Here is a 26,060-nt window from a genome sequence, read left to right on the forward strand (position 1 = left end):
AATATGTTTAACAGTAAGTGCATGACTGCTACTGTGTACATGCATGTGCACATAGTACTTTAATATAATACGACAGAGTAGTAAAAAAAATAGTCTGCAGCTGTTTATGTATGTAGTTCAGTGAAGGACAGACTGTGGCTACCAACCTCTGGTATTACAGTGAAATAGTTAAACTTTAGATTAGTATATTTTTTCCTCCTCACATGGACATGCTATTCTTTAATTAACAGAAGTCTGAAAGACTGATCCTGAAAATCTGTACAAAACCTTTGAGGACCAGCATTGATAAGCCTATCTGGTTTGTGCAAATAAGTACCCCCCACCCCTAAACTATGACTTTTCATCAGTAAGTACACTTACAACCATTTCCTATGAAATAGTTTTGGAAAAAAATACACAATTGGCACACAAAAATTAACCCAAGTACTACATGTGTCACAAGTCAAGAAATACTGATGAAGACTACAAGCTTAACTGCCAAGGTATCAAAGTCTGAAAGGGTTTATCTTCTCAATAACTTAAGAGTACCCGGCTCTTCAAGGGATACAATAGAATAGTTAATTGCCTTAGGACCCATTTGATACTTATACAGGGTATTGAACCAGAAAGATTTATTTTACATTAAAACTATATGTTGTGTGTTAAAATACATTTCTGCATCAAGTTGTTATACTAAAGTAAAAAAAAAAAAAAAAAGTTAAGCAGGGTCCAAACCTTTGGCTCCGAGAGATGCATGAAAACCAATGCCTTAGAAAACAAGTAGATTAGCGGACAGATACAAACATATTCATTGTTGTCAAGGTACATTTTGGTTCCTTTGCACACGGAGATAAACTATAAAACAGTACTGTCATATTCTCTATAAATACAGAGCATACATTACAAAAATACCAAAGCTTCACAGAACAATGCTATACATTTCTTTTCCAAAATTTAATTTGACCCTGAATAATTCATATTACGAAATAATCTTCATTCTGAATTGTTTAGCTCTGTATATCAGATCAACATGGAATGTCAAAACAGAAAGCCTTAAATACAAAGACAAAAAAACACTTGTTGACATTGGCTTCTCCTCAAACATTCAGTTTTACAGTTTTAATGGCAACCATTTACAAGGTACATACTAACAGTGTGAAATAGGGGGTTTTAGTTAAATAAATATTGTAGTACATAGTTTTGAGGTATAGGCTCTGCTATGTGTTTGTTCACTTCAGGCGTTAAGTCTCCCCAAAATTTCCCTCAGGTTTGTTAAGCTTTGCCCTACAATGCTGTGTTTGAAAGTATCTTGTGATTTCCTTTATTCTTTTTTGGAAGTCTTGTTCCTGCTTTATACCTAAATCTGAAAGAGAGAAAGAACAAACAATACAAAATGGAAATTGCTCCAGTTTCACTTTTACGGTTTAAATGCAACTCCCCTATTGCATCTGGTTTTCTAATGACTGAGGATCTCAGAGGTTTTGAAAAAAGTATTGTGCTTCTTGTTGCCACATTTATTCAACCTCAAATCTATAATAATAATTATTAGCAGCAAGCTTGTGTTTTGTGGCAAGATTGACTTTTAAAGGATAAGCCTTAAGCTAAATCGATTCAAAGGGCAAATTCCAAGACAGCACATGCAGATGATTTTCTCTAATTTATGATACAAATGAGTAGCTTGTAGGTAGACCAATTTTAGGTTTTATTTTGTAAACAAAAGGAGTGGCTTCATAGCAACTTCCAGCTGGCATGAAATTTGTAGCACGATACCAAATAAAATCAATAAAAGATGCTTTTCATGCATATACAGCATTCACCAAGCCACAGCTGGAGCTGACTGAAGGTTAATATATCGTGCAGGGACATGTGTTTCTCCTTTCAGTTTATTATTACCTATGTATATACGCAAGAGCTACATTTTGTGTAAAACCGTGCTACAGATACCAAGAGCTGGACATTGGGGGAAAAAAATTAGGATCGTGGGTGTGTGCTGTCCTGTATTATCTATACACATTTTAGGTATGTATAAACTTATAAATACGTTTATAAGTAGTCCTGCAAATAACACGAGAGTAGCAAGCAAGAAAAAAAATCATATTCAGACATACCCTTTCACTCTGAGCATTTCTTCAATGGTATCTGGCAAAGGCATGCCATGGCTTTCAGGGAGAAACAGGGTAAAGACACCAATTAAGACTGTAAGGCTACCCATGAGGATAAAAGGCAGATACTTGTCATAGGCACCTAGAAAACATAGTGTGACAATGTGAAACACGCAGGGCAATCACTAAGGTATGTTGGGCCCTAGGCAATATAGGTACACAGCACCTCCTTCATAGGCGAGAACATGGCAGCAATACTCTACTAGCTCATTGCCCTAAGCAGCTATACAGGTCACTATATGGTAGTTCTAACCATAGAAGCAAGCCGAACAGAATAAAGTGTTACTGAGCATTTACCCATCTCATATTCACCATATATGGGGTATTTATTACTTCATTTCATTACTTCACTTATCATCATATCAGCATAATACATCGAGCACACCCCACCGCCTTAAATTACATTACACAACATACTTGACACTACTTTAGTTACAACCAGAACATTTCCCTTAAGTAAACAAACCACTTTGGCACTATGCCAAGAGTAGATCATGCTCCAAAACACAGTGGGTATGGAGCGATTAGGTCCAAAATCTGTAGTTCTATATATGCTCCTTTTCTCTGTAAACCTGTAATCTGCAGCATGTTTGCAGGAGTGCAGCAGGTACAAAAATTGTGTATTTTATTCATTTTATATATATATATATATATATATATATATATATGTAATGTATATATATATATATATATATATATACACATATACTGTATATTTTTATAAAAAGGCTTAATGGCTTTGAGAACATTAAGGAATAATTAAAATGGCACAAAATTGGCAGACAGACATTATCTATACTGATGTGAGCATAAAAACCGTAATAAATAATCAACATAACAATTGAAGTACTTTGCAGGGGGGATTTTGGATTCTGGACTCACCAAGGTAAACAAAGTAAGGAGATAAGATGCTGCCCAAGCGGGAGGCCATTGAACTGGCGCCAACACCCATGTTTCTCACTACAGTTGGGTAGAGCTCAGCAGTGTACACATAGACCATGGAGAAAGCTGATGTAATTCCAAACTTTCCCAGCATAACTAGCACGATGGACAGGATCCCAAATTCTGAAACAACACGCAGGGTAACCGATCCACATATATCACACAAATTCCCATCCCCAGTTACATACAGTTTGCTATATAAAAGTTGCCCTGTACAATACAAAATTAATTAGTAGGGTGTGAATGTTTGATACTTGGCACGGAACATATACATCAGAATTACCCTAGGGTGTGCTCTAGCATAGAAATCGTGGTTTTTTACTATCACAGTAATTTAACTACATCATCTTAAAGTAATCCACACCATGTCAAAGCATATAATCATAGTAGGTCTTTATAGCATTCATGTACAGGCAAGATAAATAGAATCATAACAAACAACACACCTGGAGGGACTAGCTGTATGAAGAGAAGAACAACTCCACCCAGAAACAGTGTGCTTGACGTAGAGTACCTGCGAGGAAAGTTTCGGAGGAGCAGCCATGCTATAATATAAGCAGGAACTTCGGTAATGGCAGAGAGGAAACAGTTGACGTAAGGATCACCATGCAAATTGGGGGTGTTGAGGGATAAGCCAAAGTATCCTACAGATATGATCATCCTAGGGAAAAAATGAAGAGCATAATACATATATAAGGCTAATTTAATTAGCATGTAGCTGCGGAAGGGGGATTTGGCTTTATAACCAGTGCCTCTCTCCCACAACACTACTGCAGTATCTTCTTGTTTCCCTCCTTTGGTTCCCCCTTACTTTATTTTTATCTGTAACTTCCTTTTCAGTCTTTAGTGACGGGAGGTCTTCTTCTAGGTCTACCTGGTACATCTATTTTGTCAGAAATACGAACACCATATTTGCTCACATGTATTTGAGCAGCGTATCAACCAACATCAACTCTAAGTTGTAGCTAAGCTTAGACAGACTTCCTAAAACGTCCTTGTCACTGATACAACCCCACACTACCTCTAACCTTTCTGTACGCCTTATGTTTGTCCTCACCCCAAGATGGCAGGCTTGCGAGCAGAGCCCTCTCCATCTACTGTATTGGTTTGTCTAAGTCTGTTAATTCTAGTCTTGTCTTAACCCTTGAATATACTGTATGCATTGTAAGAAGCGCTGTGTAAATTATTGGTGCTATACAAATAAATATTAATAGTTCACTTTAACCCCTTAATGACAATCCACATACATGTACGGGGTTGCCGTGCAACGAGATAACGACAATGCCCGTACATGTACGGGCTGCCGTTAAATAGCTGCATCGCCGCGGCTTTGCAGCATCCACGGAAACCTCACAAGTGAGGAAAGCCCTCCCCGGAAGAAAAATGGCCGACGCAGCACCGGCGGGCTAAAACAGCTTAGGAAGCGATCGGAATCACTTCCTAAGCATGAACTGTGTTGCTGACATGCCTTGGTATCGAGGCATGTCAGTAACACTACCCCCCTACCCCGATAGCCTTGTGATTGCTCCGAGGATTGCCGTCATTCACAGGATGGCATTAACAATAGATATGAGTTCACAGAGGGTCTATCCAGACCCTCTTGAGAACTCTTGAGCTCCCCCTGCAAGTTGAATGCAGTTACTGCATCCAACCATTCAAGGTCAATGGAGCCCAGCTCACTAATCAGAGTGATTAGAAAAAGAAAAAAAAAATATTGTTCAAAAATGTTAAACAAAAAATTTTTCAAAAATATGGTAACATGTAAAAATCCTCACTGCCACCAAAAAAAAGAAAGTTTTTAATAAGCAAGTCCTACAATTCTTTATCTTCACAATAATTCCCGCATGGAAAGAGTTAAAATATTGGCATTACACCATAGGGTGTCTAGTATTAAAAAATGTATGATTTGACAGGGTAAATTGAATTGGCCGGGTTCAAAGATGTCCCAAATATGGGACATGGGGGCAGTAGGATCAGATGTCTCAATGGCAAAAAAATACACACCTCACAAAGGCGGCCTTTTACCTCTCAAATAACCCAACAAACCCATGCATGGGGGGTATCACTGCGCTCAGGAGATGTTACTGAACACATATTGGGGTGTTTATACCTGAAGTACAACGTGTGTGAAACAAATGTACCACCATAAAGTTTCACTTCATGACTTACCAAAGCAAAATAGATAAAAGCGTGATTATGCGGATATTCTTGGTCTTCAGTAAGTCTAGAAATGTGTGAGTTTTGTGAGATTGATCTTTTAGATACTGCATCTGAAACAAAAGAATTGTGTATTTTACATATATTGCATATATATATATATATATATATGTAATATATATGTATTTTTAATACATATTATACTATAGTGAACACTGAACATTTTGCATATCTAGGTAAGCATGTAGAAACCCCTATAAAATAGCAATATACCATTTTCTTATGTCTGCAGATCAATGCGTACCTGTTGGGTAGCAATAAAGATTCAGGAGATTTAAGCATCAAAACTTAACCATAGAAACATTAATTATTTTAACCAGAAGAACATATTTGTCAGACAGGAACACCAGTGGTGATCAATAGCTCACTTCATTGGAAACAAAATCAAAATGGTACATTGCATGCTTTAGTGTGGCTGAAGTTTTCAGTTTTTACAAAATAAACCATATTTTTCTGAATACAAATCACAAGTTGTTTCAATTTCATGTACCTAGGGAAAATTTACTGAAATACTGTATTTGGATAGAATGGGTTTGTTAAAAATTTTACTGAAAATGTTTAGGAAAGATTGGCACTAAAACGGTTAAATCAAAAGTGTTAAAATGCCCCTAGTAAAATACTTCGGAATGTCAAATGTATACTGGTCGCTATAGGGGCGCAACTCCCAGCATATTTAAAAAAAAAAAATCTTGTATAGAAACAGAGATGCATTCATATTTAACCCTGTAAGTACCAATATAAATGAAAACACCAGGCATATATGGTGTTTCCAAAAACAGGACAAATACCTGAATACACTTTTGGAGGGTTTTTTTCCCCATGTGGACTGGTTATATATAGTTTTTATAGGTGAAACTGTGAAAACATTTCTTTTCCTAATATTCCCCAAAGTATTTTTCATACTAAATGATCTTTTATATACAATTATTTCAAAAGAAAGCCCTACTTGTGCTGAAAAAAACAATATATATTGTGTGTGGGTGCACTAAATGAATTAGTGGGCAATCACAGTTGAATAAAGACATGACAAAAGCAGAAAAACTGCCCTGGTCATTTAGTGCAAACATGGGGGGAGGGTCCCCAGTCCTGAAGGGGTTAACCGGTGAAAAGAAAACACTGCACAAGGGGCTTGTCCCGCTTGCAAATCATTTTTTAATCTGCTTTATTATTAACCACACAATGCTTACATCTCTATATTTGAATACCATGGCCAAATCCACAACCCTTGCAGTAAAAATGCAGACATTATCCACAGAGTTAATGGAAAACAGGGTCAGAGTACACCTTGCAAGTTTATCTCTTGATAACCATACACGAGAAAGTGCAAGGTCCACAAATATGCAGAATAGAAAGAAACAATTATCATTTCCATGACATGCTCTGCAGGATGTTATTAATCTATAAACGACTAAAAAGCCCTGTATGTAAAAATGCATGTCAGACTGCAATTGAGTACAGACAACACAGTTTGACATTTTCTTACAAAGAATACAGAATGTACCTGTGTAAAATAACTCAGGTATAATACACTCCTAGCATTGACAAGTAAACTGAACTGCATAGCTCACAACATTTGAGAATCACCTTTTTGTGACTTCGTGACCTATTAATAGTTATTTATGTAGGAGTAGATTAATAGTAGATTAATAGTAGATTAATAGTTATTTATGTAGGAGTAGATTAAACTGCAGTATTTTAATCATTAAAGTTCCAACCACTTTCATTAAAGAAAAAAGCTTTACATTTAAACCTTAACACTTAAGCTTCCACTAGAGTACAGAGAAAGCAACTGATCAGTCTGTGACCAATCACAGCTTCTCTAAGAGTAAAAGTAAACCTGAAATCTGATTGCTGCCTTTTAGTGGCGGCATACTGTCAGCTGTTTTATTGGGAGAGAGACGAGCAGCATGTCTGGAAAAAAGTTAGATTCTTGCTAATATGCAGGTGTCAGTGCCCCCCTCCCCGTAAACTTCCTCATAAAAAATAAGAATAAAAAATGATATATTGAATAAGATATATCAATGAGTTTTTGTGGATTATAAAAATAATTATAAGGGTGAAAAAAAAATAAGGGGAAAAAAAAAATAAAAAAAATGTTTTGTTACTTTTATAACATGCAAATACAGGGAAATAAATATATTTATGTAATTTTAACATTATATCATGTGAGGGAATGCAGGGTAAGTTAGGTATCTACCAACTGCCTAGGTAGTCCTGGGAAAAAAATGCATCTTGATTACATCACAGCAAAGGGAGTTGTGAGTTTCATTATCTGATGAGTGTTGCACGCGTATTTGAAATCTGATGAAACCTGCGATTTTCATAGCTTTCTAAGGAAGATTAATGGTTTGTAACTTCCTATTTTTTCTCCTATTTACAACTCCTGGATCCAGGGTAGTCACGGCAGCGTTCAGACGTCTACGCGATTCGCATAGACAACTTCCGCTGCAGCCGGAAGGAGGTGCGTTTATAAGCGGGGGTTGTCTGCGTCCATAGCAATTCTCTCTTACAACAACTACACACGGCGGAATCAGAAGCACCGGTAAGTTAGGGCGGGGGAGTGTTAAATGGGGGACATAAGGCATTTCTGTAGGCAGAGTGCTCTATGAAATGCCTTTTAACCCCCTTAATGCCACTCTGCCTCCAGAAATGCCTTTTAACCCTCTATACGCCACTCTGCCCCTGAAATGCCCTATACCTCCCTATATGCCACTCTGCCCCATAATGTGCCTTTTAACCCCCTAAATGCCAGAGTGGCATATAGGGGTATAAGGCATTTCTGGAGGCAGAGTGGCACATATGGGGTCAAAAGGCATATCATGGGGCACAGTGGTATTTAGAGGGTTAAAAGGCATATCATGGGGCACAGTAGCATATAGGGGGTATAAGGCATTTCTGGGGCATAGTGGCAAGCCTGGGGGCAGATGTGCATAACTGGGGGGGGGCAGGTTGGAAAATAAAAGTAAATAAAAACAATATTTTTCTTAATCATAGCTTTTATTTAAAAAAAATAGTTTACATAGTTTACATGAATTAACATTTACTGGAAAACCTTTTTTCCTATAGGGTCGTCAGGCTTTTTCTTTTTTTCCTAAATTAATATTCAGATTTTGGGGGTCGTCTTATAATCGAGCAAATACGGTATGTATCCAGAGGGTCATAAATGAGTAGGGAATTTTGGGGGGGGGTTAGCACTGCTAAAGACAAATTGACACAGAAAGAAAAAAAATGAAGATGCTAGTGCTCACATACAGGGAATAGGAAAATGCAGTGATGAATATAGGGATGGGAATGTATATGTCTACACATGTTGCCATATATACATACAATGTTGTGTGGCAGAGGATGGGGGCTTACTGCCCAGATTTGATAAGGGAGGGTGAGATGTTGTAAAAGTATGTGTCCCTCCAGAGCAGGCATGTCCAAACTTTTTTCGAAGAGTACCAGATTTGATGAAGTGAACATTTGCGAGGGCCGACCATTTTGCCTGACATTCTTTGAACCATTAAAATGAAATGCAAATTAACTATTTTATGCAAAGTTTATTGAAAAGGGCATACTTTTCCTTTTGTGACTTGGATGACAAATCTAAACAGGTGTTAAATCACTCATTAAAGCCTTTAATATCAAAAAAACAGATCTATATTTGGGCAACTTATCTGTAGGGCCTTATCAGTCTGGAATTGGCCCTCGGGTCAGAATTAGGACATGCCTGCTCCAGAGGGTCATAAATGTTCTGAGTAGGGAATTTTGAGAGGGGGGGTAGCACTGCTAAAGACAAATTGACACAGAAAGAAAAAAAAAATGAAGATGCTAGTGCTCACATACAGGGAATAGGAATGCCATGATGAATATAGGGATGGGAATGTATATGTCTACACATGTTGTCATATATACAAGTAAACATAGATGAACATGATGCACTTAAAAATACAGTACACATAGCAGGTGGGAGGGGTTATGTAAAACCTGTGTAATGAGACAGGAAACCTAAATCGGCATTGAGTCCTCTATTCTTGCTGTTGAATAGCTGAATCTTTCTGACTTCAAAAGTTTGTCTCTTTGGTATTACTGAAGTCCCCTTTCAGTACTTTGATTTTTAGGTCCTTGATTGAATGGTCATTCTGCCATTTAATTGCTGGCTGGTTTCTCCAATGTAGCATCCTAGGTCACATTTAGTGCATTGTATCATATACACTACATTGCTAGATGTGCAGGTGTATGATCCTTTAATACTGTAGGTCTTGCTGTTGTGGGTGGCTATGTTGTCTGTGCACATGTGTTGGCGCAGTTTGCAGCGGGGCCTTTTGCGTGGTGTGGTCCCTTTTTCTTTATTCATTCTGTCAGTGGGTTGTTTCCGGTTAATTAATTTTTGATGCAAGTTTGGGGGTTGTCTGAAGGCCAAAATGGGGCTTTCAGGGAAGATGTTTTTAGTGTCTCATCTGCTGCTAGCATTGGCTGTAGGTCTTTAATGACTTTCCGGATTTCTTCAAACGCTGGGTTATAGGTGACTACAAGTGGTACACGTGTAGAGATTCTTTTTTCTCTGTATTGTAGCAGGTATGCACATGGAACTTTGAGAGCAGAGTTGATTTGTTTGTTGATAGTTTTTGATTTGTAGCCTGTTTCATAGATTTGGAGAGGTCGTTTAGATGCAGACTGCGGTCGTTGGAGTCACAGAGCATATTCGATGGTACCTGGTTGCTTGGCTATAGATGATGCCCCGCTTAGTATGGGAAGGGTGAAAGCTGGATTTGTGGAGATTGCTGCATCTGCCTGTGGGTTGTCTGTAGAGAAAGGTGTGGGTTGTACGATTGGGACATCTTACTATAGTGTCCAGAAAGTTTACAATTTTGTGGTGTATTCCATTTTTAGTTTGATTGAGGGGTGGAATGAGTTAAAAGAGTCATGGAATTGTTTCAGTTTTGCCTCACTTTGGGTCCAAATGATGAAGATGTCATCGACGTAGCAGTAATATTTGTGTGGTTTGGTGTCCTGTGTTTCAAGGAATCTCTGTTCTAGGTCTGCCATGAAAAGCTTGGCATAATGGGGTGCCATCTTCGTCCCCATAATTTGTAGGTAGATCTCATTGTTGAAAGTAAAGTAGTTGTGAGGATGAATTTTACCAGTTCTGTGATGATTCGGGGGTTGTATTTTTGGTTGTCAGTGCCATAGAGAAAATGTGAACAGGCTTTAATGCCATCTTTATGTGGAATGTTACTGTACAGGGATTCCACATCCATGGTTACTAAGATGGTGTTAGCAGGGAGGTTGGTGATTTGGTTGAGTTTGTTGAGGAAGTCAGTGGTGTCTTTTATGAAGCTGTTGGTGTTGATGACAAGAGGTTTTAGGGTTCTGTGAGTGTGTCCATACCTGTAATTATAGGTCTGCCTGGATTACCTGCTTTGTGGATTTTGGGAAGCATGTAGAATGTACCCATGCAGGGATTGGTTGGTATAAGTGATTCTAGTCCCCTACTCATTTATAACCCTCTGGATGGACACATACTTTTACAACATCTCATCCTCCCTTATCAGATTCTGGGCAGTAAGTCCCCCTCCCCTGCCACACAACATTGGATTCTATGTGTCGTTTTGCTCAGAAATGTTTTAGACTTGAGAAAGGGAGAAGAGCTCCCAAAAGCTTGTCATTCCAAAATTCTGTTAGTCCAATAAAAAAGATTATCACAAGATACTTATTTCATCTGTTATTTGATATTGACACCACTGGACTAATACGGCTTCTATGGTGGAGCACCGGCGTGACGTGACCCTTCCGGTGCTCAGTCAATGAAACCCCAGCAGAAGTGCCGGCAGCAGCAGAAGTTGTCTGCGTGCATCACACAGATGCCCACCGGCTGTAAGAGAGGAGGATTCAGGTCCCCTGCAGCGCTGCGCGGGATCTGGATCTTCGTGTTATAGAACAGTCCCCTAACCCAGCACTGAAGATATTGCCATGTTTTGTTTTGCGTGTTTAGTGAAAAACATACCTAAAATTAATGTTACAGCTAATTTTGGTAGCGAATGGTGTTTAAATGCCCCTAGCAAAACACCATGGTTTGTCTGCCCTCCAGTATTTTGTGCTGGCGGGCTGCTAAAAGTGTCCCAAATGAGATATAGGTCTCACAAAATAAAACGTGAAAATTGGAATGGTCATGTTGTGCTCCGCAACTTCCAAAACCCATGAAAAACCTATGCAGGTGGGGTATTTCTATAATCGGAAGATGGAGCAGAATACATTTTGGTTGGCTTCTTTGCAGTTACATTTAATCTGCACAAACAATCCCCCCGCCAAAAAAAAACAAAACACAACACAGATCCGTTGGGGAAAAAAGCAAATAAAATGATTGTTACGGCTAGGGATTGGTGACAAAATGGTTTGCATTGTCCAAATGCTCCTAGTAAAATACTTTGGGCTGCCTTTACTCCAAAGATATATACAGTGCCAAGAAAAAGTGAACCCTTCTGAATTACCAGCATTTATATATAAATGTATGTTAAAATAAGTGAACAAACATAATCTGTTTTAACTTACAAAATACAAATTATTGTATTGTTCTAGTCCATATTGAATTTTTTTTTTTTTTTTTTTTTTTTTTTTTTTTTTTTTACTTTTTCCACTTGTAGGAAGAGGGAGAAACAATATTTCTCGCTCTCTTCTCTGCGATCGCCCTGCTCTGATCACACTTATCACCCTGCAAGTCTACACAGACTTGCATTGGGCATTGCAATGTGTGTGATCGGCCAGTAGATAGATCCTGTAGGTGATATCCTGTCCTCTTCTGACTTTCTGGTTCTGACAGCAGTGACGTCTCCCAGAAGGGAATGCCCGATCATCCCTTATGCAATAGCTTACTGCCTTACTATTTAAGTACCCCTACTTTTGACGCTATCCAAGATAGGATCTGCTAGATTTTGCCTTGGGAATATTACATATCAAGTGCATTAAACTGCAGCTGCCACACTCTTGATTATTCTTCTAATTTAGTAAAATAATTTGCCATTTGGCTTGTTCCAGCAGGAACGTCTACTCTGTTGCAGACCTATGTATTAAAGATCTTTTGGAATATCACTAATATTAAATTGTATAGGTCCCAATACAGATCATTGATGTACCTGGGATATATGTCAACTAGAACCTTTTGTCATTCAACCATTGCTTTATCAGTTCAACTATTTTAATGTTCAAAACCAAAAACTCTTTGAGGGAGAGTGTCTAAAGACAAAATCTACTGCTCCTCCATGGCCTACTAGTTAAGTGATCCAGTGAAAAAAATTAACCCATGAAGGGGACCTACCAAGACAATTTGGACAATGCTATGCTTCCAACTTTGTGGGAACAGTTTGGGGAAGGCCCTTTTATATTTCAGCATGGCTGTGTCCCAGTGCACAAATCAATGCTTGACTGCCTCGCAAGTTCTAAATTTCTTATCTACTGTTACATGAGCTATCTCATGCTTTAGCTCAAAAGCACCCCCATCCACCCATCTTCAAAACTTCTTCTACAATTCTTTTTTGGAGGTCAAAAGATAAACAAATGCTACCAACAATAAGTCAATTACCTCTGCAACATTAAATATTATTTCTGGTGCAGTGATACCATTTTTCTTGGCCGCCCTCTGTATGATGTCTTCTGCTTCCCCAATTCTGCCCTGAGATATGAGCCATCTGGGCGATTCTGGAATTATCCTGTATCCAAACATAAAATGTCAAATTAAGTTAGAAATGGAAATCACAGAGAAAACATTGCACTGGTTAACGGTGCCATACATTATACACATTTCGTATAGTGGAATGAGGCAGTTTACACCTTTATGCTATCATCAAGTAACATGGACTGCAGATTATTATATGATAGGGCTGCAACTAACGATTATTTTCATAATCGATTAGTTGGCCGATTATTTTTTCGATTAATCGGATAAAAAAAAAAGAATGTAAATTTTTCATTTATTTAAAATAATTTAATAAACAAATGTTGTTAAATAAAAAACAGCAGATTAAAAAAACTTTGATAAAATGCATTTCTTGTCTTTATTTCCCAACCAGCCCCCACAATTGATGCACATTTGAGCCCAGACATGCCACGCTGCCTACCACATGCCACTCCACGCTGCCTCCCACATATGCCACTCCACGCTGCCTCCCACATATGCCACTCCATGCTGCCTCCCATATATACCACTCCACGCTGCCTCCCACGTATACCATTCCACGCTGCCTCCCACATATGCCACTCCACGCTGCCTCCCACGTATACCACTCCACGCTGCCTCCCACGTATACCACTCCACGCTGCCTCCCACGTATACCACTCCACGCTGCCTCCCACGTATACCACTCCACGCTGCCTTCCACATATGCCACTCCACGCTGCCTCCCACATATGCCACTCCACGCTGCCTCCCACGTATACCACTCCACGCTGCCTCCCACATATGCCACTCCACGCTGCCTCCCACGTATACCACTCCACGCTGCCTCCCATATATACCACTCCACGCTGCCTCCCACATATACCACTCCACGCTGCCTCCCACATATACCACTCCACTCTACCCCCACATATGCCACGCTGCCTCCCACATATACCACTCCACGCTGCCTCCCGCATATACCACTCCACACTGCCTCCCGCATATACCACTCCACACTGCCTCCCGCATATACCACTCCACACTGCCTCCCGCATATACCACTCCACGCTGCCTCCCACATATACCACTCCACTCTACCCCCACATATGCCACGCTGCCTCCCACATATGTCACTGTGCCTGATACGCCTTATACCCCCTGATACACCTGGATAAAGATGACATCAGTGCTCGACAGGTAATATAGGATAGAATCTTATGTGATGGGACTGGGAGTTATCAGTACACACACAAAAAAAAAAAAAAGTAATCATACACGTGACACCCGAAGCCACAATTTAGTGCCACTAATCCACTTGAATAAAATATACAGATTGAAACAGAGTAAATAACACGAAACCTTTACTTTTCCTCTCAATGATTTCTGGGCCAAGAAAGTTTTGTCCTCTGAAGTGACTAAAAAATTCAGGAGGCGTTTTATCTCTGGATAAGTAAAAATTAAATAGTTCTATTTATTCCTGCAGTAAGTAAAGTGCCAGGAAACCGCCAACCAAATACACACCAGGAGAGGCTCTGCCACACTGACCCCCAAACACACACACCAGGACAGGCTCTGTCACGCCGACCCCCAAACACACACACACCAGGACAGTCTCTGTCACGCCGACCTGTTATGGAACTAGAATATATCAGCAAGAAACGCTTATTGCTTTAATGAATATAAGCTGGCCTCGACCAATAAAGGGTTACACCTCACGCAGATACGTGAGAGACGCAAGTAGCAGTGTATTCAGTTATCTATATTTTACTAACCGCAAGCGCCATCCTGGCTATATCTAGTTGCAGGAAAGTATCTAATATTTGCTTCTAACTGTTTTCTGCCTTTCTGCCTATTTCCGCATAGTTTCAGGATTAACCAATTAATAAGCTTTACGGAACCTGATGTCCCTCTTTCCGGACACTATATAATCTATAATATAAACAAAGTAAAGCAGAGTGATTTTGGACCTGAACCAGAGTGTGTCGTGTGTCTTATTTCCCTCTCCGTGCACGTACATTTATATTCACATAATTTGGAGCAGTTCAACAATTGAATAAAGGCTTTATTGGAAAGCCACGTGCCCTTTCAATCTTCTAGGAGTGGATTTTCTCAGCAAAATCCAAGCTAATATCTCTTTTACTGAGAATGGAACTGTCACTCTCAATACTGCTCTCGCCCCTGAAGAAACCTGTAATGCTTATGGCAGTAATACATGATCCACCTCAAGATGAGCCCCCAGACGTTCTAAACAAATTGCTTGACAATCTTCCAGCTATTTTGTGGGCCTCTGGACATTGGACGACTCAACGTCACACCAGTACAAGTTGTGCTTAAGGATCCTAACGTTCTTCCATACAAGGCCCAATATCCTTTATCAGTGGCCCAACTAGATGCAATATCTATTCAAGTAGCTGCACTCCTAGAATCCGGTGCAATAATACCTACTACTTCTCCTTGCAATATTCCGCTGTATTCAGTCAAAAAGAAGCAGATCAAAGGCCAACCTCCAGTGTACAGGATGGTACAAGATTTACGCGCTGTCAACGAAGCCACAGTTCTGGATACCCCTATTGTGCCAAATCCACATACTCTTCTATCCAGCATTCCACCTACGGCATCCTGGTTCACTGTAATTGATCTTGCTAATGCCTTTTTCTCCATTCCTTTACACCCTTCGTGTCAATATCTTTTTGCATTCACACATGCTGGTCGGCAATACACCTGGACGGTGATGCCACAAGGAGCTCAAAACAGTCCGTCCAGTTTCAGCAAAGCTATGTCTTCTGTGCTTTCTTCATGGCAAGACGCTCACCCGGAAGTTGAGCTCCTGCAATACGTGGATGACCTACTTCTTTGTGCTCCAGACCCATCCACGTGTCAAGAAACTACCCTGGACCTACTCTATTTTCTAGCTACAGCTGGCTGTAAGGTCTCCAAATCGAAACTACAGTTATGCCTTCAAAAAGTGATTTTTCTGGGACATTGTATTACCAAAGGCCGTAAACACTTTACAATGGCACGGGAAAAAGGCCATCCTGGAGTTGGCTCCGCCAGAAACTCCACATCAGCTACAGACCTTTCTGGGTCTCATTTTATACTGTCGTCCCTGGATTCCCGACGCTTCTGTTCTAATGCAACCACTATATGACTGTATACCTCGAGAACTACCAACAATTTTTTATTTAACACCAGAGGCACTGGACTCATTCGACGCTCTACAACAAATGATTGCCTCATCTCCAGCTTTAGGAATTCAGAACTATTCTCTTCCATTCCGTCTCTATGTTATGGAACGGCAAGGCCATGCCACAGGCGTTCTCACTCAGATGCACGGTGGTCGACATCGTCCCCTCGGATTCTACTCCAAACGATTGGACCCAGTTGCTCACGCGACACCCTCCTGTGTAAGGGCTATTCACGCTGCCAGCTGTCTTCTGGACGTCACTTCAGATATTGTCCTCGGACATCCCTTGACAATTCTAGCTCCACATGACATCTCAGCTATTTTACAACAGACCCAACCCAGATATCTCACTGCTCAGCGTCATCTTTGTCTCCAAGGGAGTCTGTTGTTGCCCGACAATGTTACTATTCAACGATGCAATGTTCTCAATCCGGCTGCCCTCCTTCCATTTCCAAGGGGGGAGTATACTGATATTCCGTCTACAGATTTTATTGATCTAGCCACAGAAGAAGATCTTCAGGAACAGCTATTGTGGCATACACAGTCATCAAATGTCGATTTTCCAGATGTACCACCCGAGGACGATCCACATGATTGTCTGACCATGATGCAAGCGGAAGTCTGTTCGCCTCCGAACATACAGGATACCCCACTCTCAAACCCAGAATGTACCCGATTTGTGGACGGCTCCAGATATGCAGATGACAAGGGTCGCTTCCATACGGGAATGGCGGTTACGACTGACACCACTGTACTCTGTGCAAAAGCTCTACGACCGGATCAGTCGGCTCAGGAGGCTGAACTAGCTGCCCTCACCGAGGCCTGCATTATGGCTAAAGATTCTACCGCAAATATCTATACGGATTCCAGGTACGCCTTCGGAGTTGTACATGATTTTGGAGTCATCTGGAAGGCAAGAGATTATATCACCGCAGCAGGGACTCCAATCAAGAACGGGAAAGCAGTTGAAGCTTTGATGACTGCGGCCCTACTCCCGAAACAAGTTGCAGTGATCAAAGTCAAGGCACACTCACGGGCTGGCACTATGGAAGCAAAAGGAAACACCTTAGCAGCCAAGCAAGCAGCCCTCAATGAAGACTCAGCAGTCCCTTTAATGACGGTGACCAAGGAAGCACCAATGGAATTAGACTGGGATATTTTAATTCAGTTACAACAACAAGCTTCAACCAAGGAACAAAATCAATGGATACAAGAAGGAGCATCCAAGGATGAGCGGGGAGCCTGGGCCAGAGGCCAATATCTTTGTTTACCCTGGACTTTATATCCTTTAGTCGCATCACTAGCTCATGGACCGACGCATCAGTCTAAAACCATTATGAAGGAGATTATCGACAAAATCTGGATCGCACCAGGAATCACCCCGATGCTAGCACGAACCACCGAATCATGTTTACTTTGTGCTCAGTGTAACACCGGAAGAACAGAACCTACACCGCCTAAATGTTTACCGAATGATCAATACCCTTTCCAACGGATTCAAATTGACCACATTCAAATGCCGATGTGTCAGACATTTCAATATGTACTGGTAGTGGTCGATGTGTTTTCTGGATGGCCAGAGGCCTATCCAGTACGAAACCAAACCGCACCCACTACCGCCAAGAAACTCATTCAAGAACTTATTTGTCGCTTTGGGGTCCCTGAGGTCATAGAAAGCGATCAGGGACCTGCATTCACTGCAAACATCACCCAAGAAGTGTGGAAGATTATAGGTTCACATCTCGCTTTCCACACTCCCTACAGACCTCAGAGTAGCGGGAAAGTGGAAAGACTGAATGGTATAATCAAGTCAAAAATGCTATAAATGACTCAAGAGACTGGTCTAAATTGGGTACAGTGTCTACCCATCGTGCTATCGTTTGCTATCAGACATACGCCAAAGGCATCTGCATCACACAAACTCACTCCACACGAAATACTTTTCGGAAGTAGTCCCAGACTAGGCCAGTATTTCCCACAACAATTGCAAATGAATTATGAAACAATGGCAAAATGTTATTGCTTTGACTACTCAGTTGTCTAACATACATGCCCAAGTTTTCTCTTCTATTCCAGATCCCAATACCCTCAAAGGTACCCATTCTCTATTGCCTGGAGAGTGGGTGGTCGTGAAGAAACACGTCCGATCTACTCTGGAACCGCGTTTCGAGGGCCCTTATCAAGTGCTGTTAACAACACCTACCTCAATAAAAGTTGAAGGGAAGCCCACGTGGATACACGCATCACACTGCAAGATAGTCAAAGGATACGATCCTCCAGCAATTGACTCCTAAAATGCATATCCTTTGCAAGGGGGTGGGCATCCCATTGCTGCCATTAACCATTTTGCCGTATATGTGGGGAAAATTAATTAGATCTCATGGGCACACAGGTTCTACAGCTCAAGCTACCAGTCACCAGGGGGGTCAGGTAGCCATTACAAGAGACGCACGACAAGCAGGTCCCCCCACTTTTTGGTATAACTCCAGTAGCACAACAGTAGCCACATACTCATTCCAATTTTGTCACATTATAGATTGTGTTTCTAAACGCTACACCAATGTATATACCGGTGTGATGACACAAGAAGGGGATACCACCGACAATTTTGACCCCGGGTATTGTGATGTTCAAATAGGAGAACAACTTAAAAGGTTATACATTATATAGGAAGGACAGAAAAAGCAGGAAGGGAGGAGGAGTATGCTTGTATGTTAGCAACGAGCTAAAGTCAAATATTAAGCATCTTGAAGGCGACAAGGGAATTGTGGAAGCTTTATGGGTAGATATCAACTTGGGGCAAAAAAAAGGAAAATAACTACTGGTTGGGATATGTTATAAACCACCTAATGTTAATAATGATGAGGAAGAGCAGCTGTTAGAACAAGCTGCACATCTGGGTAACGCGTTAATTATTGGAGATTTTAATTACCCGGACATAAATTGGGATAGAGAGACTAGTAGTTCTGCAAGGGGATCCAGGTTTTTGAGCCTGTTAAATGACACCTTCATGTCACAACTGGTACAAGCACCAACTAGAAAGGATACTTGTTTGGATCTGGTGATAACAAACAATGTTGATCTTGTGTCTAACATTCAAGTGGGGGAGCACTTGGGTAATAGTGATCACAATATGGTCTCTTTTGAAATAAACTCAAAAAAGAAATTGCCCATGGGAAATACTAAAACGTATAATTTTAAGAAGGCCAATTTCAATAAGATAAGAGCAGCTTTACAACTTATTGACTGGCAAAAACTCTTCAGGGATAAAAATACTGAGGAAAAATGGAGTATTTTCAAACAAATATTAGCAGGGTACACTTCTCAGTATGTACCACTAGGAAACAAATATAAAAGAAACAAATTGAAACCGATGTGGCTTAGTGGGGTCGTTAAGCAGGAAATTAAAAATAAGAAAATGGCTTTTACAGCATTTAAATCAGACGAATCAAAGGCATCCTATATAAGATATAAGGAAGCCAATAAAGCATGCAAAAAAGTGATTAGATGGGCTAAACTAGAAAATGAGAGGGTGATTGCCAAAGAGAGCAAAACTAACCCCAAAAAATTATTTAAGTACATAAATTCTAAAAAAACGAAGAATGAAAACGTAGGTTCATTAATAACAGAGAGGGGAGTGTTGGTTAAGGAGGACCAGGAAAAAGCAGAAACTTTAAATAAGTATTTTTCCTCAGTATATGTTATGGAGGAACCTATGGCAATGGAGATACATAGGACCACTGAGTGGATGGCCCAGGACAAGGTGCTGCAGCAACTAAAGAAAATTAATGTTAACAAGGCTCCGGGGCCTGACGGTATTCACCCACGAGTACTTAAGGAGCTGTGTCAGGAAATAAGTGAACCTCTGTTTCTAATCTTTCGGGATTCTTTTCTTTCAGGAATTGTACCAGAGGATTGGAGGAAGGCAGATGTGGTTCCTATTTTCAAAAAGGGTTCCAACTCTGTGCCCGGAAATTATAGACCTGTGAGCCTAACTTCCGTGGCTGAGAAAGTATTTGAAGGGCTGTTTAGGGATAATATTCATGAATTCCTTGGGAAGAATAGTATTATTAGCATAAATCAGCATGGTTTTATGAAACATAGGTCATGTTAAACTAATTTAATTGCATTCTACGAAGAAGTAAGTAGAAGTGTAGATCAGGGTGTTGCAGTGGATGTAATCTACTTGGATTTTGCCAAGGCGTTTGACACGGTTCCACACAATAGGTTAGTATTCAAACTGAAAGAAATTGGCCTAGATGCAAATTCTTGTTCTTGGGTAGAACATTGGCTTAGAGGTAGAGAACAGAGAGTTGTTATAAATGGTAAATTTTCAAGCTGGTCAAAAGTGGTAAGTGGTGTCCCTCAGGGTTCTGTTCTGGGACCAATTTTATTCAACATATTTATAAATGACCTGGCAGTAGGCATTGAAAGTCATGTTTCTGTGTTTGCAGATGACACAAAACTAGGTAAAGTTATACAGGGCGAGCAGGATATTACTGGGCTGCAGAGGGATCTACATAGACTGGGGGACTGGGCACTCAAATGGCAGATGAAATTCAATGTAGATAAATGTAAAGTTATGCACTTCGGGGTAGCGAATGCACAAGCAACCTACACCCTAAACCAGGGGTGGGCAATTAATTTTCCCATGGGGCCACATGAGAAATTGGAATGGTTTTAGAGGGCCAGACCTCTACAAACTACAAACTCCGAAGCCTTGTCCATTTTGTTAACTTATGTGCTGTTTAATAAAGTTATTCAAGCCTACGTCATTGGTAGAGGTGCTTGAATAAGTAAGGCCTGAATAACTATTAGCACAGCACAGAAGTGAACAAAATGAACAAGGCTTCGGAGTGCATACCGTATTTTTCGCTCTATAAGACGCACCTGCTGATAAGACGCACCTAGATTTTAGAGGAGAAAAAAAAGGAAAAAATATTTTGAGCTAAAAAATGGGCTAAAATATTTATTACAATAACTGAATAAGCTATGAACACAGTAAGACACACGCAGTAAGACACACACAGACACAGTAAGACACACACAGACACAGTGAGACACACACAGACACAGTGAGACACACACAGACACAGTAAGACACACAGACACAGTAAGACACACACAGACACAGTGAGACACACACAGACACAGTGAGACACACACAGACACAGTAAGACACACACAGACACAGTAAGACACACACAGACACAGTGAGACACACACAGACACAGTAAGACACACACAGACACAGTAAGACACACACACACAGTAAGACCTCCCTCCCTAACCCCCCTTCTCAGTATCTCCCCTCTAACTCCCTAACCCCCCCTTCTCAGTATCTCCCCTCTAACTCCCTAACCCCCCCTTCTCAGGATCTCCCCCCCCCGCCCCGGTCACTTACCTTAAACTCCTGTGTTGGAAGCGTGAGGCGTTTGTCTCGGGTGCCGGCGCTTCACTGCTGATCGCCGGCGTCTGACGTCATATGCCGGCGCCCAGCGTAAAGCGCCGGCACCCGAGACAAACGCTTCCAACACAGGAGTTTAAGGTAAGTGACCGGGGCGGGGGGGGACACCGGACTCATTGGTGAGTCACCAGGACACTCTTTGCGGGCCGGTCCGAGCTATTCAGCGGGCCGGATGTGGCCCGCGGGCCGTGCTTTGCCCAGGTCTGCCCTAAACGGTAGTGAATTAGGGGTAATGACAAATGAGAAGGATTTGGGAATTGTTATAGACAACAAACTAGGCAACAATGTGCAGTGTCAGTCTGCGGTTGCTAAGGCCAGTAAGGTATTGTCGTGTATAAAAAGGGGCATCAAGTCGCGGAATAAAGATATAATTTTGCCTCTGTATAAATCAATGGTAAGGCCGCACCTTGAGTATGCTGTGCAATTTTGGGCACCTTTTCTAAAGAAGGATATCATAGCACTAGAAAGGGTGCAGAGGCGGGCTACAAAATTAATAAAAGGAATGGAGCACTATAGTTATGAAGAAAGGTTAACTAATTTAAATCTGTTTAGTTTAGAAAAACGTCGCCTCAGAGGGGATATGATAACGTTATATAAATATATTCGGGGCCAATACAAACCATTGTGTGGAAATCTGTTCATAAACAGGACTATGCATAGGACACGTGGTCATGCATTTAGACTGGAAGAAAGGAGATTTAGACTAAAGCAGAGGAAAGGGTTTTTTACAGTAAGGACAATAAGGATGTGGAATTCTCTGCCTGCAGAGGTAGTTTTATCAGAGTCTGTACAGACGTTTAAACTGCAACTGGATGGATACCTGGAAAAACATAATATTCGGGGATATAATCTTTAATTATGGGGAAACAGCTTATTGATCCAAGGAGAAATCTGACTGCCATTTTGGGGTCAAGAAGGAATTTTTTTCCCTGGTTAGTGCAAAATTGGAAAGAGCGAAGCCGGGGTTTTTTGCCTTCTTTTGGATCAAACAGCAATAAATTAACAGATATAGGAAAGGCTGAACTTGATGGACGCATGTCTTTTTTCAGCCTATGTAACTATGTGACTATGTAACATATGCTATGTTGGAGGGCAATGGGGGGACAACTGTAGGTATTGGGGCTCTGTAATAACTAATTCAGGTACCAAATGCGGATATAAGCCCCCTGAAGCCCTAGCCCTCAAAGATCAATATGGTAAATCATTGCTCTCACGAATGACTCATATCCACCGGAACTGGTGATAACCAACGATACACCCTTACTATAGAGAATCCCCGGCCAACTGATGCTCGAAAATATATTTTCGGGATTTACAAATATGGTTTCATGAGCGGCAAGGCCCCCTTCTATTTTAAAGATATGTACAATAGTTTAGAATGGAAAGAGCCACAAGGTTAGCCATCAAACCAACCAGTTTCGAAACCACCGGAAATTCCATATAATGCCCTGCGCGCCATTCAACGTATGATTGCTATAGCGAATCCCACTTATGATGATACTGTAGCCATAGAAACTGGATATAATGATATTAATCTATGGCTCAAGTGGATGCAATATTCTGCTATTAAGCACAATAAGTCCAATTGCTATGTGTGTGGTAGAGCCCGTCCACATCTGGGTACAGTACCCCTACAGTTGCCCTATCAGTCACTGTTATGTCTATTGAGTCTTTATACCAATACCAGTAACAAATTCACCGAATGTGAGAAATGGAAAAGAGAATACCCTCTATTAATCGAGGCTCCCAAGGTCAACGGAGGAATTACTATATATTCTGGCACTTACATTTGTATTTCAAACACCAAAGGAACAGGCAAATTTCTTGGTAAATTCTCTAATGGTAATTGTGCGGAATACAGCAATTTGACCGGTTCCCCCACACAGAATCAAGTATATTCTTTGGGAGACATCTATTGGCTATGTGGAGACATGAAACTGCGCACCAGATTAGAAGGTAGTTGGACTGGTGAATGTGCACTGGCCAAAGTTATAATGCCGTTATTTATAATGTCGGAAGAGCCAGAAGCTGTTGAGGCCCAGTCTACCCTGTTCCGTAAGAAACGCAGTGTCTCAAAAGCCCCCCGAGGGAAGCTTCGACCCCCATGTGTATATAGATGCAATAGGAGTTCCTAGGGGGGTCCCAGATGAGTATAAAGCCTGAGATCAAGTAGCCGCTGGTTTCGAATCCATTTTTCCCCATTGTTACAATAAATAAAAATGTTAACTGGATTAACTATATCTATTATAATCAGCAGAGATTTATCAACTACACTCGAGATGCACTCCAAGGATTTTTGGATCAATTGGAGGCTGCAACCCAGATTACTTTTCAGAATCGTATGGCATTAGATATGATTCTGGCAGAAAAAGGCGGAGTCTGTCAAATAATTGGAGAAACTTGTACTTTCATCCCAGATAATACAGGCCTGACGGAAAAGTGACCGTGGCTATTAAAAAGTTAAATTCTCTAGGAGACTAATTAAAGCGCAACTCCGGAATCGATCATCCATGGGCCGAATGGTTTGGCTGGCTCAAAGGATGGAAACAAGCTCTGGTCCAGCTGGGAATAATTTTACTGATTATTGTTATTATTGTCGCTTTTATGCTATTATGTGTAGTCCCTTGTCTTCGACGTCTATGCGATAAAATGCTTGCAGTAGGCGAGACTACCCTGTTAATGCTTATGTACGATGACACGATGCCAAGCTTTGCATCTTCTTATGAAACACCATTTAGTTCGATAGTTCCCCCTGACGGTAATCCCCGCCCCGTGTAGGGACATATAGATCCGAGGGACATGTCCAAGACCTGAAACCGGGATTTTATCCAATAGGGATAATTTGTCGCCACTGCAGGTGAAGAGGATGCGGGATTATGTCCGGTAGGATCTGTCAGGATTAGGGACAGTCGGCCATCGTATATTCAAGGGGGGACTGTTATGGAACTAGAATATATCAGCAAGAAACGCTTGTTGCTTTAATGAATATAAGCTGGCCTCGACCAATAAAGGGTTACACTTCACGCAGATACGTGAGAGATGCAAGTAGCAGTGTATTCAGTTATCTATATTTTACTAACGGCAAGCGCCATCCTGGCTATATCTAGTTGCAGGAAAGTATCTAATGTTTTCCGGACACTATATAATCTATAATATAAACAAAATAAAGTAGAGTGATTTTGGACCTGACCCAGAGTGTGTCGTGTGTCTTATTTCTCTCTCCGTGCACGTACATTTATATTCACATAATTTGGAGCAGTTCAACAATTGAATAAAGGCTTTATTGGAAAGCATCCAAAACACAAACACACACCAGGGCAGTCTCTGTCAAGCTGACACCCAAACCCACACACCAAGACAGGCTCTGCCCCACCAACACCCAAACAACAAGACAGGCTCTGCCCCACTGACACCCAAACCCACACACCAGGACAGGCTCTGCCACATGAACACCTAAACACACACCAGGACAGGCTCTGCCACACCGACATCCAAACACACACCCCAGGACAGGCTCTGCCGCACTGAAGCATAAAAAAATGTATTTTCCACACTGCTTTGTCAGTGATGCCCCAGCCCAGACCCCTTTAGTATTGATTGTGTCTCCTCCCACAACCTTGTGTATTGATGTATGTGATGCCCCAGCCAATCTCCTCCCTTAGGTATTGATGCCCCACCCTTTTTTTATTGGCTAATGTAATGCCCAACCAACCTCTTGTCTATTGATGCCCCCACTGCAATGTGTATTACCCCAGCCAACCCTCCTATTGATTTTGTAATGCCTCAACCCTGCCACCCCCTTTTGTATTTAATTTTTGTCCTTGAATATGGATCCACTTTGCTATAACCTCTAACTATTCGTTTGGTAATACTTTCTTCCCCCCTGCTGTCCACCGACATGACGATCCTCCCCTGCCTGGAGGAACTCTTCTGTGAGCCTGCCCCCTTGAACGTCACATCTTAAAAGGGGCGGGCCGAAGAGCTGAGGCACTGCTACCACACCATTAGGCGGCTGGCGGAGGCGGTCCTACAGCTACTTTGAATTTCGTGTCCGAGCGGCCGCTTTGAACGATGGTCTGTCTGCTCACGCGGGCTGCATCTTGAAGTCCGGCGGGCCGCATTTGGCCCGCTAGCCGCACATTGGACACCCCTGCCCTAGCATTTTAAGGCCAGCAGCTGCCTGATGATCCCCCTTTTTTTTTTTTTGTTTTTATTATTTTTTGAATATTTTAGTAATCACATTGTTTTTAGAAACTTGACTTGCATGGCTTAATGCAGTATCTGTATTCAACCTGCAAGTGGAGCCAGATTCTCAGGAGGGTCTGGAGAGACTTTCCTGAGGACTCTTTTCAACTTTATTTTTTTTTTTTAAAGGGCGCTGCCATCTTGCGAGTGGCAAAATCACTTGCAGTGGTGGTTCTGACCGCACTCACGACGTGTACTGGGGTGGGTGTTTGGTGTCGCTGAATGCCT

General features: G+C 41.2%; 1 protein-coding gene across 1 annotated transcript in view; it reads right to left on the minus strand.

Annotated features, from left to right (window-relative positions):
* Nucleotides 1-1,179: 1,179 nt before the first annotated feature.
* The window catches only part of LOC128491172 (organic cation/carnitine transporter 2-like), an 84,537-nt gene continuing 59,656 nt past the window's right edge, over nucleotides 1,180-26,060 (minus strand). Inside the window, exons 5-10 of the mRNA XM_053463396.1 lie at nucleotides 12,862-12,988; nucleotides 5,253-5,353; nucleotides 3,530-3,744; nucleotides 3,024-3,206; nucleotides 2,088-2,223; nucleotides 1,180-1,342 (exon numbers count right to left, since the gene is read on the minus strand). Coding sequence (XP_053319371.1) covers nucleotides 1,264-1,342; nucleotides 2,088-2,223; nucleotides 3,024-3,206; nucleotides 3,530-3,744; nucleotides 5,253-5,353; nucleotides 12,862-12,988 — 841 coding nt within the window. The 3' untranslated portion in view covers nucleotides 1,180-1,263. The remainder of the gene's footprint in view (nucleotides 1,343-2,087; nucleotides 2,224-3,023; nucleotides 3,207-3,529; nucleotides 3,745-5,252; nucleotides 5,354-12,861; nucleotides 12,989-26,060) is intronic.

The sequence above is a fragment of the Spea bombifrons genome, chromosome 4 (genome assembly GCF_027358695.1).
Source record: "Spea bombifrons isolate aSpeBom1 chromosome 4, aSpeBom1.2.pri, whole genome shotgun sequence".
Taxonomy (NCBI): domain Eukaryota; kingdom Metazoa; phylum Chordata; class Amphibia; order Anura; family Pelobatidae; genus Spea; species Spea bombifrons.